Consider the following 22,334-nt stretch of genomic DNA (forward strand, 5'->3'; position numbering starts at 1 on the left):
AAGAAGAAAGTGAAAAATTATTCATGTTAATGATTGAAGCTATTGGTTAATGTATAATTCTCCTATTGTATAAATTATGTATATGAATACTAATGATGTAATATATTTGTTTAGAATGTTTATGGCATGAATAGAAAGGTATATAAATGAATGTCCATAAGGCTAGTTGTTGCATGTTCAAATGAGGGGAGAATTAAAGTAAGAATTGTTTAATGAATGAAACATAGGTACTGGAGCAGTCAACGTCCAGCTCCAGTTTGACCTATCAAATGAAAGAGTCATGCCATAAAGTTTGGCAGACACGTTGTACACATCTCAAGCTTTAAAATAATAGGTAGAACACATTAATTGGATGTGTACACAAGGAGATACAAATTTCCAAAATTGAGACACGGAATCTGAAAGTTCCTGATTTTACCAAATGAATAGTAACCCAAGTAATTATGTTGAAATTTTAAATCCACGAGCTTGTGTCGAGATCTGCTTGAACCATAACGCTTACGAGTACATACTTTGAGGGGTTAAAGGAAGGATGTTTCACTCTCTAGCGTTCACATCAATGGAAATATAAATAACAAACACCATTTAGGAATTTTAAACATAGAATTGGACACCCAAAAAAGGGAAAAAAAAATTGTCATCTTGCCCCCAAGCACTTTATCACCAGCAACAATTAAATTTCAACAAAAAATAATCATTCTAAAAATATTACCTCCAATCCTTAATATAAAAGCTGGTTAACTAATTTGAGTAGATTAAAAAAATTTGTTAACCTAGTTATATGAAAAACATAGGCATTGTGCTCCTTAAAATACTCCTGCTAACCATATGTATTAATTAAAATTACCATTTGATGAAACTTTTAATATATACAACTACTGTAAGGACTACTTTGAAAAAAATAAATAAATATGAGAGACAAAGTAAATTGATATCTTATATTTAGAATCAAATAGAATGTCAAATTAACTCTTATATTAAAGACTAGTAGTTAGTTTTATTATTCAACTTTTGCCACACAAAAAACAAAGGAGAAAAAAATTTATTCAACTTTCCGATGGAATTTCAAGAGAAATGCAGTGCAAGTAATCATCCCTACATCCCACAAAAATCCTGCCGCCAATCATTACAGGGGAAGAGAATATATCTCCCTCCAAGTTTAGCCGAGCACATTCCTCCGCACTAGTTCTAGGTTGATCAGTATCTTCATCTTCTTCCAAGTTCACTCTAAGAATGTGCACACCTCCAGAACTGGAACAAATGCAAATTAACCTGAAAAAGAACAACTATTCAACACAAGGTGTGTATGCTGACACAAATATCAGACACGACATTGATATTTGGCCGAGCACATTCCTCCAATATATGGATATTAAAATCCAACAACATAAGTAGTGATTTTGGGCGGTTTGATGCCATGCATTTTAGACAATATTGCTTCAATTTCTAAATAGAGAAAATTAAGACTTAGATTACTTAAGATTATAAGTTTAATATACTTTCCAATCAAATTTTAAAAAGTGGATTTCAATCTTTAAAAACGTTATTAATGAGCTTGTTAAAAGTGTAAATCATGAATTGGTATTAAAAAAAACAAAAAAACACGTTTATTAAATTTTTCCTTTCTAATATCAGTGCTTCATAGTTAACAAATTTTCTTTTCTTCTCAAGTTAATAAAATCAACGGATACAATTTACCTGTCTGAATAAGGGGAGGAATCAGACTGGAGCAGCAAGTGTTCATCAACATAGGCAGATGCAGTAATTGGATCTCCAATATTGTATTGCCATTGTAGATCGCCCTTATACTGGATTAATTCAACAAGTGCAATTAACAATAATCAAAGTCGTCATTTTATTGTGTACTTTCCTAGGGGATACAAAGAGAGGCAAAACCCTTCAGGTTAGGAAATTAATAGCTGATCTTTCTCTCCCTTTTTTTTTTTTTTTTTGGCAATGACACTTCACTAAGCTTTGCCTTGGTTATAAGATAATAAAGCATAACAAAGTCAAACAATTATCTGCTACTATTACCACTTCAAATGAGTACACACTCCCATCTCTGGAGCATACAAGCACCTGTAGCAGAATGAACAAAATAAAACAACTGATTTCGTCATTGTGAAGTAGACAACTATTCCTTTTGCAAGTGAAGGCATCTAAATACAGAATAATTTCCACAGGAAAAACAACAATTAACCATGGTCTCAAGAAAGTTATGAAATAAATAAAAATATATTGGCATTGCATTGCCAACAGTCTAGGCTTCATATTTAGTGATGAGATAAAAATTTCGTATCTTTCTGTCTATCGTGCTAATAAAGCATCCATACTTCAAAATATAAAAAAAAAAGAAAAGAAAACCGGCATCAGATAAAGAATATGATGCACACCATTTTGTACTTGTAAGAGACTTATTATCACTGATCCATCACATCAGATTATAACAATAACATTTTACAGAACCTTAGGAAAGGACACTACGGTGAAGGAGGAAGGGAGCAGATAAATGGTGTAGCCAAAAAACAGAAAATAGCGGTGAAAGGGAAGAAGAAATTCATTTCTTTGAAACAACTTAAAAATTACGTTGCTAAACTCCAAGAATAAAATAACATACCTCAGTTGGAAGAGCCAAGGATACACATGCTCCAGCAAATATCGGACCATTAGTTGTTTTCTGGTCAAGATTCAGCCCAGTACATGTAGCTTCAAATTATGTCCATCAGGTAGGATAAATAAGGATTACAAAAGTAATGAGATTCATACCTTCCAGAGTATGGACCCATCTGGATCCAATGCCAGAACATGGCCATCTACCAAACAACATATAACTGCAATGGAGTAGTAGAAAATCATATTGGCACAAGGAGAAAGTATTTTTACGATGCTTAATGCTTAAACTGACAGCATCAACAAAAGAAGGAACACTATTATACTTATTCCATTGTGAGCAACAGCCAGAGAACCAAAAACCGGGACCCCCAGCTCATGAAGCCACAAAGTATTAAATGAAAAGTCCTGTAAATTTATATATGAACTTTTCAGTTGGACTGTGTCTCAATAGCACAATTCAGTGCAGAACTTCCAACCTAAATGATCTAATCTTTTTATTGCTAAAAAAATGATAGTGTTTTAAGTATTTCTCAATCCATCATACCGCAACTGATATCGCTGTCACACGGCCACCAGTTGAAGCAACATAAAGTGCACCACGAAGCTACAGGAAAAAGAAAGTTTTGCTTCACTAATATCATCGTGTGTGGTCTAAAATAGAGATCATAGCAAGTTGGTAAATATCAGACGCAGTGACCAGTGCTAAACCTGAAGAAATGCTTTGCAACAAAAGTCAGCATACAAGATTTTGGAGGCAGGTAAGTGCAGAAAAAGAAAGGAGGGAAGAGGGAAACTCAATAAAATTCCAAGTCTTAAATCACAGGTCTTTCAATAAGTCCACACTATGATAAACCTAATAATCATGTTTCATTAAAATACCCGATATCCCTTATTAATGAAATATTGTTGATATCATAAATCACCAATTTACTAGCTAAATAATAACCATCCATAGAACCTGGGATATCTCAGTCCTCATCAAATGGTCAAATAATAATCATAAGAACTTTTAAACAAGACTGCATAGAGGCAGCTAACAGTGCTATCCACCATTAGATGATAAGGAAACTGAAACAAAGTTCACTGCAGAAACTGATGATGCAATAGCAATTCCAAGGGCAAGTTAGCACTTTATCAATTGCAGGCGACCCATATATACTGCCTCCACAGGGTAGCTTATACACACAGGAATGCTTTTGGTAATCAAGAGCATACAAGTTATGGTCATGCGTGCCACACCTGCAAATCCCATATGAAATGTCAACCCAAGAATTAAAATGATCAATAGATTTATCTTAAGTTTCAGGCCACACAGAAAAAGAAGGGAAAGAACGATCCTCTGAGAAGGAAAAAGGGGGGGGGGCAGAGATAAGAAAAACCCAGATATTAAAGTTAGAAAATGTCACCAACTGCAGGCAAATGTGGCCCACTATGAAAGCAATGATTTAAGAGATTACAAAATGAAAAGAAAAATGAGATCATGAAAATAAGAATGAACTTGATATGGAAAGCAAAGAAATGAGAGAGAGAAAGGGAAAAGAGAATTAGAGAAGCAATGATTTAAGAGACTCCAAAATGAAAAGAAAATAAGATTATGAAAGTGAGAATGAACTTGACATAGAAAGTAAAGAAATAGGAGAAAGGGAAAAGAAAATTACAGAAGAATAGAAAACCAAGCGAAATCGAATAACTTCTAATCCAATTGCAATCTGAGTGCTGAACATGGGCCGTAATTTACTTATGTTAGGCGGAAGCCCAAAGATGAATGAATAGAGCATGGGACATCTGAACATGTGGGAAGGGGTGTTTTAGGGAGTTACCTAGTGACTGTTAGAGAAAGGCTGTGTAGTATATAAGGCACGAGATAGCCTTTGGGGAAGGCAGGCAATTACTAAGTGATTGTGAGGAGAGACTACCTCCCGAAAGTATAGAGTGGCCTGTGTTTTCTTGTTCCTTTGTAGTACACTTCTCTTTCAGGTCATACCACGAGGAGTAGTTGCTTTATTGAATAATACCAGTCACGAATCATTTTCCATCAAAATATATTAGAGTCACTCTCTCCCAGGAATGGTCAATATGCAAATGGAGAGCAGATTGGATGCACTCAACTCTTGGATGTTGCAGTTAGGATGTTGTAGTTAGACCAAAACATCAAACATCTAAGTAGTGATGTGGCACAATTTAGTAGTGATGTTGCCACTGTCAAATATGATATTGTGAAGATGAAGTCTCTTATGTGGCACAATATCATGTTTGACAGTGGCAACATCACTACTAAATTGTGCCACATCACTACTTATGATTGAATTGGTTTCAAAGTCCCATGTGAGCCAACGTTCAACGGGTAAACGAAAGCAGACTGATGACTCTAATGCTTCAAAGGGCAATAACACTATACCGCGAGCAATTGAAATTGGTTTTGGTAGCAGAGGGAGTGACTTCAAGACTTCCAACTATTGCAAGTTCAATATTCCCTTGTTTTCTAATGATGAAACTCTCAACTAGATTTTTAAAATTGAGCATTACTTTAGAGTTAACAGGGTCCTTGACCTTGACAAACTCGATGCTGCTGTCTTTTGTTATGAAGCTCGTGCGCTCAACTGGTTCCAATGGAAGGAGGAGGAAAGATGTTTGGTGATTGACTAGAAAGAGACCAAGATCTAATTCTACATTTTCATCTATCACAGTGCGGTAACACTTATGATATGTTAATAGAATTTCATCAACATTGTAGCATCTTGGAGTATATCGAATGATTTGAGTTATTAACAATGACTCTGGGAAGTTGTGATGAGGAGATTCTTATTAGGGCGTTCATGAATAGTCTGAAGCTTGAGATCAGGGCTAAGCCGTGTTCACTCTATTCACACACTCTCTAAATACATGAATATGGCACTCAAGATTGAAGAAAGAAATTGGGTATTAGCCCACTGCCAAGACTCATAGTATCGGGCCAACATCTTATTACTTAGTGGGCCGACGATGACAATTCCGGGACTAGGGTCCTCTCCACCCGTTCTAACTCTCAAACAAATTGTTTGAAACCAACACCCATTTGCAGCTTTGTTTCAACTACAAGTAAGGCAACAGAAACTCAACTTATTGTTAAAATTGTCAATGCTTCTGATGCACTTGTTGTTGGTATTAGGAGTATCGCAGTTTCTGATACACTCACACTCCACGCCATTCTACATGTTATAAACTTAGAATGCAATTTATTATTTGTGAGCCAGTTGGCCAAGGATGAAAGATACCATGCTGACTTCTTTGCTACTTATTGTGTTTTCTAGGACTTGCTAACAGGGACAACGATTGGCTTTGCTAAGGAGTTTGATGGCCTTTACTATCTAAATGATTATGATTATCAAAGTAATAAAGTATCTCTCTCTAGGACTAGTGAGTTATGGCACCAACAGTTAGAACATCCAAATTTCCAACATATGACTCCAATGTTTTCTTCAATTTACTCAAATAAAGATTCTTCTGAATTTCATTGTGATTCTTTTGAATGTGCTAAACAGCGTCGTACATCCTTTTCCAGCATTCCAAGTGTTGCATCCAAACCATTCACAACCATCCCTAGTGATTTGTTGGGGTCTCTCCAGCTCCAAATTACACACACTAAAAATGGTTTATAAGCTTTATTGATGACCACACAAGTGTGAGCTGGGTATTTCTATTAAAGGATAAAACCAATGTTTATCAAACTTTCATTGATTTTCTATCACATGATTCAGACACTATCAAACACAAATTCAAATCCTTCACACGGATAATAAAGCTGAATATTTCAACAACTCCTTATCCACCTTCCTAAAAGATTATGGTATCATGCATAAAAGCATTTGTCCTTACAGCCCACAACAAAATGGTATTGTTAAAAGAAAAAATTGAAACATCCTAGAAACAACTAGAGCCACCATGTTCAGTAGTAATATGCCAAAATTTTATTAGGATGACGCTATCCTCCTAACCACCTTTCTTATTGACAATGCCTAGCAAACAACCGTTATTTAAAACACCCTTGCAAGTTCTCCATAATTTTTAGAATCTTCCCTACCTCGAAAATGGTTGAAAATGGTTGAAAATCGCTTAAGATGGTTTGGACATGTGCAGAGAAGGCCTTTGGAGGCCCCGGTGAGGAGGGTGGATCAAACAAGATGGAGTCCCATAAAAAGAGGCAGGGGAAGACCGAGAAGAACGCTGAATGAGGTCATTGAACGAGACCTCCTAATCAACAACATATCTAAGGATTGGGTTGTTGACAGAGCACGATGGCGTCGTGTGATTCATGTAGTCGACCCCACCTAGTGGGATAAGGCTTGTTGTTTGTTGTTCCCTACCTCGAAAAAACACCACCCTTCGAAGTGTTCAACTATACCACCTATGTTCATCTCCATCATACAAATAAACTTGATCCCAAAGCTGTTAGGTGCATTTTCCCGGGGTACTTGAGCTCCCAGAAGGGGTATAAATGTTATAACCCAGTTGCAAAACGTATCTACGTCATGTCACATTCTATGAAACTGTTCCCTGTTACCTTCAGTCTTCAATTCAGGGGGAGAGTTGGAGTGAATCTCAGACTGAACCATTCTTTGAACATGAGCCTAAACTTGTCCCTGGAACCTTTACTACTCTAGAGGAAGTGCCTAAAGTTGACCAAGGAAAAACTAATCCAACAGGAGACACTAATCAATCTATTCAAATCTATACAAGGAGACACCACTAGAGGCCCTCAGACGATTAATATACTCAAAGAGTTGGGACAAGAGGCAGGCCTAGGAAAAGTAGAAGATGGTGGATAAAAGCAAGTACATGATGACCTTGATTTGCCAACTATAGTATGAAAACAACCCGGATCATGTACCAGACTGCCTATTGAAAGGTTTATCTCTTATTAGGCCCTTTCATCAAAATATTGTGCCTTTGTTTCTCACCTGCACAGGATCAGAATTCCCAACAACATAAATGAAGCTCTAGGTAGTTCATAATAGAGACAGGCTGTTATGGAAGAGATGAAAGCCCTGGAAGCCAATAGCACTTGGCATGTCGTTGATCTGCCTAAGAGAAAGCAACAAGTAAGGTGTAAATGGGTGTTTACCCTAAAGTACAAAGCATATGGGAGCCTTGACATTTACAAGGCAAGATTGGTGGTAAAGGGTTTCTGCCAGGTTCATGGCATAGATTTATATTGAGAGATTCGCACTAGTAGCAAAATTGAACATCATTAAAATCCTTTTGTCCTTAGCAGCAAATCTAGATTGGCCATTACATTAGATGAATAGGGAGTTGAAAGAAAAGGTATACATGAAGCTGCCTCTATGATTCCGAGCAAGAGGGCAAATCAAGTGTTCAAATTAAGCAAGTTACTATACGAGTTGAAGCAGTCTCCCTAAGCATGGTTTGAAAGATTTACACGAGCATTAAAAGCTCAAGGCTATGTACAGGGCAAAGTGATCATATTATGTTTTTCAGACGTCTTAGTGGAAAAATCGTAGTCCTAGCAATATCTGTAGATGATATTTTTCTCACAAAAGATGATCTAGTAGACATTGATCAAAGAAATGAAATATTTCCTCGCAAATCAAAGAAAAGAAATCTGTATATCACAGAGTAAGTTATTCTAGACCTCCTAGAAGAGATAGATATTATGGGTTGCAAGCCTAGCAATTCCCCTATTCAGGTTATATAGCCTTAGGAAGATATCAGTGCATGGTGGGAAAATTAATCTACTTGTCACCCGCTCGACTTGACACTACATTTGCAATGAGTGTCCTAAGTCGACATTCCCATGACCCTAAACAAAATCATCCAAATCACCAGGGCATGGTCTCTTATTCAAAAAGATAGTCAAGAGGAAGATAGAAATGTTTACAAATGCTGATTAGGTACGTGATCAAAATGATAGAAAATCCACATCTGGATACTTCACGTTTGTTTGGGGTAACCTAGTCACATGGCATAATAAGAACCAAAGTGTGGTAGGAAGTAGCAGCGCTGAAGCAGAGTTTAGAGTGATAGCACTCGAGAACTATGAAGGTAATCGGTAAAATGAGTACTCAAGGAGCTCAAGATGATTGTAAATCTACCTATTAAACTCTACTCAGACAACATGGCAGCCATCAATATCTCTCATAACCCTGTTCAATATGATCACATGAAGCATGTTGAGAGAGACAAGCACTTTGTAAGAGAGAAGATTGATGATGGGGTAATTGTTCTCAGATCCATACCATCAAAAGAATAGACAATAGATGCTTTTACAAAAAGACTAGCCCGAGGAAAATTCGAACACTTCATTGGCAAGTTGGGCATGATCAACATCTATATTTCAACTTGAAGGGGATAATATAGCTGATTATAGGAGAAATTATAGGAATTAGTTGTAAATATTATTAGGAGATTTGATTGTAATCTGATTCTCTCTTTCTCTTTATTGTAATTCCTATGAATCCTGCCCATTTATCTTGGCCTTGATTCCATTATTTTTGTGCATATATCTAACTAAATTCATCAATGAGAATTACGGAAGAATTATTCAAGTTACCCACTAGTCAGGCAAATTCTTCCATTTAATGAGAAGTTGTAAAATTTCATCCCTTTTTCTGCACATCTGCTTGACTAGCTCTAGTTGCACTTACAATTCCAATTCTTTAGTTAGCCCTTCTAGTAATAGTTGAGCTGTAGTAGTAACTTTGAGGGCTGTCTTTAATTGGGACACATGAAATACATTGTGAATTTTGGCAGTAGGTAGGAGCTCCAACTATTAAGCAGCTTCTCCAATTTTTTATAGAAACCGATACGACCCATAGTAATGTGGAGACAACTTCTCATTAGACCTCGTAGCAAGTGATTTGACTTGATATGGTTTCAACCTGAGGTAAATAACATCTCATACCTCAAAAGTGTCCTCTCTACGGTGGTTATCAGCCTGGTTCTTCATTTGAACTTGTGCCGTTTGCAACTATTCTTTACGCTCCTCTAGGATAGCATTCCTCTCTTGTAATTACTGGTCCACTTCTTGCACCCTTGAAGGTTGATCTCAGGTCCCTCCCATATAGAGCCTTGAATGGTGCCATCCTGGTTGTTTCATTATAAGTAGTATTATCCCAATATTCAGCACAATACATCTTAGATCATTTCTTATGCGTATTTCCAGCAAAACACCTCAAATAAATCTCTAAGCTTCGGTTTGCCACTTCCATTTGCCTATTGGTCTCCAAATGATAAGAACTATATTTAAGTGTACTTCGAGCCATGCTAAACAACTCTTTCAAGAACTGACTGATGAATACCCTATCTCAATCAATCACAATAGTGCTAGGAAAGCCATGTAACCTTACGATTTCCCCAAGAACACCTCAGCTACTGTTTTTACATCATAAGGATGTGACAAGGGAACAAAGTGGGCATATTTATGAACCAGTCTACCACCACCACCAGTATGTTGTCATAGCGACTGCTTTTAGACATCCCTCCTATAAAATCCATGCTAAGATCCTCACATGTAGCTTGTGGGATCAAACGAGGTTGTAACAACCCAGCTGAACTCAAAGATTCATATTTATTTCATTGGCAAGTGTCACATCCTTAAAATGTTTAGAAAGTATTCCAAGTGAAGATAATTCGCCAGACTGACAGTGACAAAATTTGCAACAGCATATCTTACTTTAAGTTGCATATTGCAACAAAAGAATGCTCTTCGAACCATGTTTGCTTCAAATGATTGGGTGTCTAGCTATTTGGACATAAAAGTGAGGGTAAGCAAGTAGTGGACATGGCTTTTAGGGATTCTAGATTTTGGTGTTTCATCAGATATTGCTTAAAGTGTGTGAGTCCGCTTGTCAAAGTTTTGAGACTTATAGATGGTGACTCTAGACCTGCTATATATTTATGAAGTAATGCATAGAGCCATAGAAGAGAATGCTAACAATTTTCAAAAGAAGGAATCAAAGTATAAAAAGCTGTGGAAGACAATTGTTACTTGTTGAAATTTACAGCTATATAGACCCCTACCATGTAGCTACCTACTTTTTTAATCCTAAGTAAGTTTTACACACTTCAAAATTTAAATATTTATTGTTTACTAATTTAATTGTATGTTAGAAAAACATAACTTATTCATTGTTTTCTTAAGTTTCATTATGATGAAAAATTTAAAATGGATAGAGAAGTTTATTTTGGTTTATATGAAACTATTGAGAGAATGATTTCAAATAGAAAGACAAGATCTTTAGTTGAACAACAACTTGAGACGTTTAAGTCTGCTAAGAAGCTTTTTGGAAGGAGCATGGCAATAGATACTAGAGACAAAAAAGCAACCCAGTATCGTTTTCTAGTCTTATACTATTTATAGGAATTTAATTTTTAATCCTAATAATAAATATGAATTTGACAAAACATTCCTAATTATTTCTTTTTTTTTTTTTTTAGCTCTTTGGTAGGAAGGTTATGGAGGAAAAGGAAGGAGTTATAAAAAATAGTTATGAGAATTTTGAGTCTCATACGTAGTGCTACTGAATGTGAAAGAAATTGAAGCACATTTAATCAAATGCATACTAAGCAAAGAAATCACTTAGAACAACAAGCACTTGTATTTGTCAACTTTCAACTTGAGATGAGACAGAAAATTAGAGGGGAAAAAAAACGAGACATATGATCCAATCTGTTTATCATATGTTGAATCTGATGATGAGTTGATCACTGAAAAAGAAAATCCATACTTACCAGTGGATGGATCATGGATAGATATACATGAGAGTTTCACTCTTGATGAAGGAGCTTGAAGCAAAAAAAGAGAGATATAATATTTTAAAACTAAACTTAAGTTGATTTATATCTAAATATACACCATCATGGTTTTTTCCTAGGTCCAAGAAAATTGAATATATACTATCATGCAAAGGAAAATCTATAGTAAGGCAAGAGAATAAGAATAAAGATAATGTTGAAGATGGGGAGGAGGAAGAAGGTGATGAAGAAGTGACATTGTTAATGGATGATAATCACGAATTAAGTGACATTAATCTTGGAGATGATGAATGATTGATTGAATTTTATGTTTAGTGACTCTTGTCTTTTGAAGTTAGAATTTTGATTTTTGAACTGACTTTAGGGACCACTTGGGTTTGAAATTTCATATGTTGGCTCTCTTTTTTTTTTTTTTAGGAGGCGTATAGCACCTAATATCTACAAACTTTTGATATTTTCTTATATAAAAATTACTTATATATCATCCTTAATAATTGTTCATGAATTGTACACAATTCAAGATTCAAAAAACCGGTTTTCTAATTCACGATTCGTATCCTGATTTGATAACCATGTTCTTAAGTAACCCAAGTGCCCTCCAAGAGGGGAATCATGGAACTGCTTGATAAGCTCAATTGTCTTGGAGGAGTGACGCGGCAGCACTTGCTTTCCTTTATAAAACACGACTTCATTTCTCATGGCATACCCTTTTGGTCCCTCCTAGCCTTGCATAAACTGCTGCATTATTTCTTTGAGCCCTTCATCCTGTAAATCTCATGTTTTAGTTCTATAATGCCATCATATTGCCAAAGTAAGAGTACCTAAGCTCCAAGTAAGTATCTTGCCTTGACAAAGCACCTGGCACTCGGTTTTCTTTCCTCCTCTGTCTGATTCGGTCTGTGTTTCTAGTGACTTGTCAAGAAGCCTCAAACCATGGCATCTTCTCTTGATGGGTCCGACAGTTTGAAAACCCGAACTCCCCACGGGTTGAGTTCTGGTTTCGATGGTTCTTCAATATCCAATGTCTCGGAGAAACTCACATTCACCAATTATCATGATTGGGCTCAAGCCATTCAACTCGCCATTAGCGGTCACGAAAAGTTGGGTTATCTAACTGATGAAGCAGTGATGCCCTCCAACAAGTCGTCTGCCGTAGTGACCCAATGGAAAATTGACAATTCTCTCATCTCCTCTTGGTTAATCAATACAGTGTCCCGCCAACTCAAACGCAACTTCATGTATCTGCCCACTGTGAAAGAAATTTGGGATGCTGTGCGCGATTCCTATTCAGATGGGAAGGATCACTCTTGCCTCTTTGATCTTCAACACCATATCTGGCGATGTGAACAAGGCCCACGAAGCGTTATGGAGTACTGGCTTGAATTGGTTGCTCCATGGCAGGAATTGGATCTCTTAACTGAGGGAAGTTTGGACCTCTTCTGCTGATGCTGCTCATCACAAATGGAATGTTGACACCAAACGTGTTCTGCTCTTTCTAGCTGGCCTAAATACTGTATTTGATGATGTCCGTGGCCACATCTTAAGTCATACGTCTCTAGCTTCCCCATTAGAGGTCCAGTCTGTTGTTCGACGAGAGGAGTCTTGGTGACAAATCATGCTTCTTGAACCAAGACCGACTTCCTCTAATTCCTCTACCTTTGTTAGGAAGGGGCATGACCTTGCTACTCCTGGACGAAACCGACCCACGTGTGACCATTGCCACAAGGTAGGTCACACTCGTGACAGATGTTGGGACCTACACGACAAACCAGCTGATTGGAAGCCCCGTAAAGGTAAAGCTTGAGCCCACCAAGCTACATAAGAGGCTGATTCCCCAGCTCCTGTCTTCAGCAAAACAAATGACTCAACTCATGGAGGTTTTTAAAACTTTGCAAGCCGAATAGAAGCCTGTAGCTTTTGCCTCCATGGTTCATAAAGGTACATCCAAGGTTGCTTTGCATACTTCTCTTCCTTCTTCAAAGTGGATTGTTGACACTGGTACCCCTGACCACATGACCTCAGAAGCAGAAATGTTTGTTTCCTATAAACCTTTAGTAGGGAAGAAGAAGATTACCACTGCCACTGGTCTGCCTGCTCTAATTGCTAGAGTTGGTTCTATCAATATTTCGAAATCACTACACCTTGATTCTGTTTTACGTGTTCCTCACTTGGCTTGTAATCTACTTTCGACTTTACTATCTAGATGTTTCTACCGTGACTGCATTATGCTCTAGAATCAGGAACTCTGTTTTTGCTTCTGATGATAATAACCTTTTGTTATGGCATAAAAGGCTAGGTCATCCTAGTTTTTCCTATTTACAAAAATTGTTTCCCAATTTTTCATCCAATAAAGATTCTCGTTTTCATTGTGAAGTCTGAGTTAGCTAAACATCATCGTATTACTTTTTCTCCGACTGTTTATAAGGCTTCCCGACCTTTTTCAATCATTCATAGTGACGTGTGGGGCCCATCAATAATTCCAAATCGAACACATTCCAAATATTCTGTCACGTTCATCGATGATCACACGCGGATGACTTGGGTGTACCTCGTTAAGAATAAAACTGATGTTTGCAACATCTTTATTGAATTCTTTAATTATGTCAAGACTCAATTCAACACAACAATCCGAGTTCTTCACACTGATAATAGAACTGGGTACTCTAATCACACCTTTGGCACCTTTCTCACCCAACATGGCATTGTTCACAAGAGTAGCTGCCCTCATAGTCCACAACAAAATAGGATTGCTGAACATAAGAATAAACATCTCCTTGAAGTTACCCGTGCCCTTCTCTATACTCATAATGTCCTTAAATACTTTTGAGGGAATGCCATTCTCACTACCACACACCTCATTAATCGCCTTCCCAGCAGTGTGTTTTCCTATACTTCCCCGCTTGATGAACTTCGCAAAATGGGAGTGTTTCTCATCTCGATTCTACACTTCTTCTTCGTATCTTTGGGTGCCTTGTCTATGTTCACATTCATCATCCTTCTTCTAAGCTAGATCCCCGTGCCCCTCAAATGTGTCTTCCTCAATTGCTCTAACTTCCAAAAAGGCTACAGGGGCTATGATCCTGTCTCTCACCTTCTATTTGTGAGTCGTGATGTCACCGTCTCTCACCCTCAGTCTTCAATTCAGGGGGAGAGTCAGAGTGAATTTCAGTCTATAGAGTGCACACCCGAACCTATACCTCCCACTAACCTACCTATCAATGTGCCATCTAGTACTAGTACTCGACAGAAATGGGGCAAGACTTACTCACGACGGAATACTACTACAAATGACCGTCCTTGCTCTGAAGAAGTGCCGATCTCCAACCCAGTGATGGATCCTATAGAAGTCCATGATAATGTGAATCCTCCAGCTAATGTGAATGATAATCTTGACAGACCCATTGCCTTGCGAAAAGAGCCTCATACTTGCACCAAGCACCCTATTCAGAAGTATGTATCCTATGCTGCTCTTTCTTGAAATTACTATAATTTTGTGACTAGTCTTAAGAATATTAAAGTACCTAACAATGTGTATGAGGCATTTGAGATTCCTAAATGGAAAGCTGCAGTGTCAGAAGAAATGAGGGCCCTGGAGAAGAATGGTACTTGGGAAATTGTAGACCTACCAAGGGGAAAGAAACCAGTGGGCTACAAGTGGGTCTTCACCCCAAAATATAATGCAGATGGTACATTAAACAAGTTCAAAGCCAGATTAGTTGCCAACGGTTTACCTAGACAAACGGGATTGATTACAATGAAACTTTTGCCTCTGTAGCAAAACTTAACACCATTAGAGTTTCACTTTCAATCGCAGCAAATTTGGATTGGCCACTTGAGCAACTCGACATCAAGAACGCCTTTCTCAATGGTGATCTCAAAGAGGAAGTATGCTTGACACTTCCACCAAGTTTTGATGAAGGAAAAAGACACCAGGAATGCAAACTTAAAAAATCCATCTATGGGCTAAAACAGTCACCAAGAGCTTGGTTTGACAGATTCTCCACTATTCTTAAGGCTGAGTGATACAAACAAAGTTTATCTGATCACACTATGTTTGTCATGAGGAATGAAAAGTTAATAACCATCCTTATTGTGTATGTTGATGATATCATAGTCACTAGGAATGATGTTAAGGAGATAGACCGTATAAAGGTAGCCTTGAACAAGGAATTTGAAGTTAAGGACCTTGGAAAACTGAAACATTTTCTAGGGATGGAAGTAGCAAGATCTAAAGAGGGAATATATGCCTCTCAACAAAATTATATCCTAGATTTACTCAAGGAAACTGGAATGCTTGGATGCAGACCAAGCAGAGTTCCCATCAATAGATTAGAAAAAATGAACAAGCTACTAAAACCGAAAGAGAAGCTGCAAAAAGGAAGAAACAAGAAAAGGATGAAGTTGCTGCAAACAAAGGCCAATATCAACGACTAGTGGGAAAACTCATTTATCTCTCACATACTCGTCCTAACATTGCATCTGTAGTAAGTGTAGCTAGCCAACATATGCATTCTACAAAGAAAAAACATATGGATGCAGCTTATAAAATACTCAGGTATTTAAAAGGTACACCTGGCCAAGGGCTGTTCTTCAAGAAGAGCAATCTGAGAACTATTGAAATCTATACAGATGCTGACTGGACTGGTTCATAGGAGGACAGCAGATCAACTTCAGGATACTACACCTTCATATGGGGGAATTTAGTTACTTGGCAAGGTAAGAAACAACAAGTTGTGGCAAAAAGTAGTGCAGAATCAGAACTACAAGCCTTGGCCCAAGGAATCATGGAGGGGCTATGGCTGAAGCGAGTAGCAGATGAAGCACAAATACAGATAGACTCTCCTTTGAGACTCTTCTATGACAACAAGGCAGCTCTTAATATGGCACTGAATCTTGTAAAGCACAGCAGGACCAAACATGTTGAAGTGGATCGCCACTTCATTAGAGAAAAGGTGGAAGAAGGAATAATCTGTCTCTCCTATGTACCCACAAAGTTACAGCTTGCTGATATACTTACCAAAGGCTTACCGGAAGAAGTGTTTGAAAAGTTTGTAGGGAAGTTGAACATGATAAATATCTATGATCCAACTGGAGGGGGAGTGTGGTAATTATGTAAATACACTATGTAAAATTCTGATTTAGACTGATTCGTAGGAGAAAATTTCGGTTAGGATAGCAGGAGAGTATTGATGGGATATTGGGTCTCCAATTTCCTGATTTATTGTTGAGGATTTCCCTCTTGTAATCTATTTAATCCCAAGGCTCAGAGAATGTGAATATACCAGATTTCAATATACCGAAATTCTTCAAATGGTCATGGCAACTTCGAGTTCTTCAAATGCCTCTTGTGTCTTCTCACCCCTCTGAATGAATATTTCTCAAGAAATTGGGGTAGTGGAGCTGTAATTCGACTGTGTCCCTTGACAAACTTTCTGTAGTACCCTATCAAGCCCAAAAATCCTCTTAAAGCCTTCAAATTTTGGGGCTTAGACCACTGCACCATAGCTGTGATTTTGGAGGGATCTGCTTAAACGCCTTCAACAGAAATTATATGGCCTGGTATTCTATCTAACTTTGCCCAAGCACACACTTTTTAGATTAATAACCAATTGACGCTGCTTCAACAACTTCAACGAAATTATGACAACTACACTAGATAACCACTCACTCATATAAACAAAACAGCAAAGAAACTGAAAATGAAATAAACAGCACACTGTCACTGGTTTTCGAGAGACCATGACCTCTCCCATAAACCAATCACCCTGTCTACCTCCTACGTTGCTCATGCTACTTTTATTTCAAGCGTTCCACCACCCTGACATTGTTAGATGATCGTTAGGCTCCCTAGTTCCCAATATGCCCCTGACTTTGGCCTGCCTCCCCTGTTTGGGCGTTCTTTTATAGATCTAGCCCTAAAATGTAGTGTTAGGTAGAAAGAATGAAGACTTTGAAGCCTACTTCATATACTGGAAAAATTTCAATTTCACCTTTACTGTTCCAAGATTAAGCAAAGTTTGCAAACTGTTTGGTCAAATCTACGTAATAAATCAACATGCCCATGAAGCAAATCATATACAAAGCATTATGCAAAACATATGCGATCACTAGATTATCATTGAGAAGTGCAGAAAATTACCATATCAATTGCCTACTTGTATCTACAACTGGCTGTGATTTCACCTTCACAATAATAGAAAGAGTGGGTCAAATAAACGAGCACGTGACTATTTTACATTGCCATTAACAATGTAATACGATGAACAAAAGTATGAAATAGAATGAAGAAACACTGGTATATTTTCAAAGTCAAACATTTTTCATCATTTCACTAATAAGAATTTCTTTGATTGAACTGAATATTTGATGTAGCAAAATGCACAAAATTTTAAAATTGAATATACAGAGTTAAAAATGTAATATAGATAATCTATTCCTTATTTATTAGGTCCACTTATATTACAATTATTTCATTTTACCTTTCTGTCATTACTTAATATCAATTAGGTTTTGAATTTAAGGGATTAAAATATCACATTATAACACACTTGATGATAGTCCCTCAGTTATGTATCTTGGTTTATCTAGCATTTTGGGAAGAAAATATACAGTGCTTGTACTGCATAGTTTGCGGATCAAAGTTCTTGTAATCCTTTCTCTTTTTAAAATTCAGCCCTGTATTCTACACGATAGCAGAGCCCTTGCCATTATGGTGTTTTGATCACAAGGGAGAAGAGAAATTATGTCTTCATCATTTTAAATGGTAATTCTCAATTGCTCCCAATAGTTTTACATCTCAATAATACTTAAGCACTTTTGCCATCATGCACATCTGAAGAATGTGACTATTCCAATACAATTAATCAGTGGTATTGTTACTTCCGAGAGTCCTCCTTCCTCTACTTTGGCCAAAAATTTCTGTTTTTGCCAGCAGAATCTACCCAGATTAGTAAAGAAACTTTTAATGGTATAAAGTGGAGGTATTTGAGATGAATGTATTATCATACAAAAAAATGATAAGATTCATATTGAACATAAATGAGGATGAGTTAGAGCGGTGTCTATTATAGAGCAATTGTAGAAAATCATTTGAGGTTCTTTAGACACATACAAAGAAGACTACTGGATACATTGGTAAAGAGGGCAAATCAAGCAATACAGAATCCTCTAAACAGGGGTAGAGAAAAACCAAACAAACACTCAATGAAGTTATTAGCGGGACCTTTTGGTTAGTAATATATCAAAAAATTTGTTTGTTAATAGAGTCCAATGATGCCATACGATCTGTGTAGTTAACTCCACCTAGTAGGATAAGGCTCATTGTTATCATCCCATAGCAGAACTACTCTTCTAACACCTTAACTAAGCCTAAACATAGATTTTATATTTGGACAACTATAATCCTGCCAACGACACACCCAAATCGCAATGCTAACAATGAAAATCAAGGGGCAACATTACGGGCCATAAACCCAACAAGGACAACTACCCACTTTGGAGTGGTATGTGACTAAGTACACTTGCGTGGGAAAGTAAGGTACTTGACCAATGACAAAAATGCTAGGCTCAACTGATCTGAAATATAAAACATGGAAGGCTAGGAATAATCAAGTAATGGCATGGCTGTCCAACTCTATCGAGCGACACATCAGTGGGACCTCCATGCAAAATGAACAATTGTTGAAATTTGGGAAGCTGCTGCAAAAGCACATTCAACCCAAGAAAGTGCAGTAAAGATATTTGAGATCAAATGTGCTATTCATGAGGTAAAACAAGGGAAAAAGCCAATGACAGCATTTTAATAAATTGTCTAAATTTTGGAAGCAACGGGACCATTTGGAGATACACATCTGGAGCTGAGCTGAAGATATTGAATGATAGGTAAAGATTTTAGAAAAGACGCATATCTACAAATTCCTGATGAAGCTGAATGAGTTTTGATGATGTTCAGGTAAGGATTCTTGCCATTAGACCTCTTCCAACTTTAAAAGCTGTTTTTTCTAGAGTCAGAAGAAAAGAAAGTAGGAATAAGACCTAGCAAGGAATGCCTAGCAGCAGTGGAAAGAACTATGCTTGTGCTGGGCTACCATGTTGTCGAACTTCCAAAAACACCTATAACAGTTCCAGACCACCAACAAAGAATAATAACTTGAAAAGAAGTAAAAGTTTGTATAATCATTGTCAAAAGGCCAATCACACTAAGGACTATTTGCAATGTAAATAATAATGAACACAAGAATTAGTTTTGTTAGTCATACATTAGTTAGGTTCAGTTTGTGTTGATGACAGTTTGCCTAGGTTGAGCACAAATAGGGACTTGGGATTCAGAATATGCTATGCTGTTGCTTTTGCTCAAACTAAGCCGGTTCTGATCTCTCTCTCTTCTCTTCCCCCTTCATACCTCTTTCATCCCACTTCTGTATTCTTTAAGAAAATGTAGAGGTTTAAAACGTAATCAATATATAATTTTAATTTGGACTGATGTGGTCTTGGTGAAAAATGATAATCAAGAAGAAATCGCATCTGGGAGAGTGAACGAAGAGAGGTTCCATTAAAACATCTACGAGAGAATCGAGAAGAAAAGTAGAAAACGAGACAAGGTGGATCTTCCTAGTTTTACTTTTAACAATATTATCATTATATAAGCGTGCGACTATAAATGTATTACTTTTGTCAATTCATTTGCTTGTTCCGTGTTCTAAAAGCAACATAACATACTTTATTTCTCCTGTTCTTTACATTACTGCATTCCCAGGCATAGTTTGTCTTTGCAATGACTTAGCATGAAATTCATCTAATCAAGCATAGGGCCTACATTCTAAATAAAAATCATGCCTGTGATATGCTTGAAACTTTAAAGATAAGCTAAGAAACATCAAACAAAAAAGAAAAGGCAATTTGATCCAGCATTGAAACTAGATACCTCTCCAGATGTTTGAAAACTCCAATAAGTGTTTCCATTGGAAAAATCAAGAAAATAAATTTTCCCCCTATAACATCCAACAACCACCTGGAGAGATACCATATGTTAGAACAAATGGATAGAATCTATAAGTCCATGCAATAAAGTGACCTGATATGTTGACATATAAAAACCAACCTGGGAAAAGTCGCAAACAATTGCTGCAGAACATTCAACCCGTCCTTCCAGTTTGGTCTCCCACTGAACAGAACCACTAGACCAATTATTTAGCACAACTTCAGTACTCAGTAGTGCTAGAACACAAATTCTTTATAATTTTGCTATATAGTGCAAGCATAAGTATGCAGTCACAATACACCAACTACACACAACTTATTAAAAAAAAAAAAAAATTGACCATGAAGAGGATAGAATTCATAACTACCATAAAATAAATCCCAGTGTTTCATTAATCAGCTGAAGAAAGTAAAGCAGAAGGATGAAGCAATACAAATTTACCAACAATTCAAGCAGCAATACAAAGAATCAGGCTAGGGAAATAGAGCAAAACGAATAGAGATGTCAATTCTTCTCTGGTCCAATCTAATTAAACTAATTATATTTTAGATCGCATAAGAAAAGAAGTTGAATCTTCCAATCTACAGTGATGTTTTAAGAGACTGGAAAAGAATATAAGACACTCACGTTGTTAACACATTTGTTAATAATTTCACTAAATAATTCACACATCGAGTATGTAGTAGTAATGATACAAGGCACATAGATTAGCACTGAAAATCTTCATCTATAGATCAAAGGAGTATGTACAACATGTACAGAAGAAAGAGGAAGAGGGGATTGCGCAAGATAAAGAAAAAGATTACATGAGATATGTCTAATGTATTTACTCCCCACGATGCTGCCTAATAACAATAAATACTATTTATGTACTTACTAGGTCAACCATGAGGCATTAACGTTATTAATATCAGTGAATATGGAGCAGCTACCCACAACTCAAAATAGACGTTGAATATCTACAAAACAGAGATTTATTGATCCTGTTAAGAAGCACAAGTTTAATATCAGCTAACTAATCAATATTTCTGTCTATTTTATACAGTGTTTTGTCATCTTTAATCTAGGATTAGAAAAGATTCTAGGGTTAGCTTATTCGCTTAGGTCTTTCGCTTATCTATATCCATTGTACTCAAAGCTTTATTCAAGGATTAATAATAATCAGAGTCCCATTTTCCCTATTCCTTCAATCCTTCAAATCCAAAGCAGCAGAAATGCGTCCAATTTAAATATAACCCTTTTAGATTGTGCTGAGAGTAGCAGCTGATTATTCCCATCTATAGGGATATTTTAAAAGACTACAAAATAGAAAAACATGACTAAATCTTTTTATTTCCTTACTTCTTTCTTTTTTTTCTTTTTTTTCTTTTTGTTTTTTTTGGCCTAAGCCCACTTAGGAGGGTCCAATTAGTTAGGTTATTATTTAGTGCTTTATTAATTATTTTATGCATCATTTAAATTAGAATTAATTATATTAGATAGGATGCGTTTTTATCTCGATTTAAACTCGAATTTCAAGACATTAGGATTTAACTTTAGGTTTTATCTTGTACTTCTCTATATGTATTAAGCAAATACATCAAATAAAGCTTTGAAGCTGAGCATCAATTACTCAGCTAATTTCTCCTTTCCTCTTTTTTATTTTCTTCAGATTTCAAGTTTCCAATTATTTTCCTCAATCATTTCATGTTTTTTTTTTGGGCCGGGGGGGGAGGGAATCTGCAACATTCATGAAATAATTTGCGGTAACAGCTCTTGATAATTTCATTGATAGAAAAGTGTTACATATATAGGAAAAGGAGAGAATCAGATCTAATCTAATCCCTTAAACTCCTCCTATAATCTCAGTGAATATAATCAGAAATAAATTATAATAAAACTCAATAAAGCTTAGCATGATTCTAGGAGATAACAATCCTATCTATAAAGAGAAAACTAGGTCTACTACCCATACTTCCAACACTCCATTCAAGCTGGTGAATACATGTCA

General features: G+C 36.7%; 1 protein-coding gene across 1 annotated transcript; it reads right to left on the reverse strand.

Annotated features, from left to right (window-relative positions):
* Positions 1-953: 953 nt before the first annotated feature.
* Positions 954-21,621, reverse strand: LOC114756418 (putative acyl-activating enzyme 19). The gene is made up of 13 exons (XM_028945351.1): positions 21,581-21,621; positions 21,222-21,272; positions 20,465-20,540; positions 20,288-20,374; positions 17,504-17,547; positions 3,744-3,852; positions 3,158-3,217; positions 2,937-3,018; positions 2,767-2,831; positions 2,618-2,677; positions 2,035-2,079; positions 1,699-1,808; positions 954-1,272 (listed from the first exon to the last, which is right to left on the reverse strand). The coding sequence occupies exons 1-13, from the start codon at positions 21,619-21,621 to the stop codon at positions 1,047-1,049; spliced, it is 1,056 nt and encodes a 351-aa protein (XP_028801184.1). The 3' UTR covers positions 954-1,046.
* Positions 21,622-22,334: the final 713 nt, after the last annotated feature.

The sequence above is a fragment of the Neltuma alba genome, unplaced genomic scaffold (genome assembly GCF_004799145.2).
Source record: "Neltuma alba isolate B1F8T4 unplaced genomic scaffold, ASM479914v2 tig00010402_pilon, whole genome shotgun sequence".
In the NCBI taxonomy this organism is placed as follows: domain Eukaryota; kingdom Viridiplantae; phylum Streptophyta; class Magnoliopsida; order Fabales; family Fabaceae; genus Neltuma; species Neltuma alba.

Bases quoted from the DNA above. Each gene is read 5' to 3' on its own strand.
- LOC114756418 (XM_028945351.1), bottom strand. From the start codon at position 21,621: ATGGGAATAATCAGCTGCTACTCTCAGCACAATCTAAAAGG. The intron at 3,218-3,743 runs GTGCTAACTTGC...TTTTTCCTGTAG, and splicing joins GGTCGCCTGCAATTGATAAA to CTTCGTGGTGCACTTTATGT. The intron at 2,832-2,936 runs GTATAATAGTGT...ACTCCATTGCAG, and splicing joins TGTTGCTCACAATGGAATAA to TTATATGTTGTTTGGTAGAT.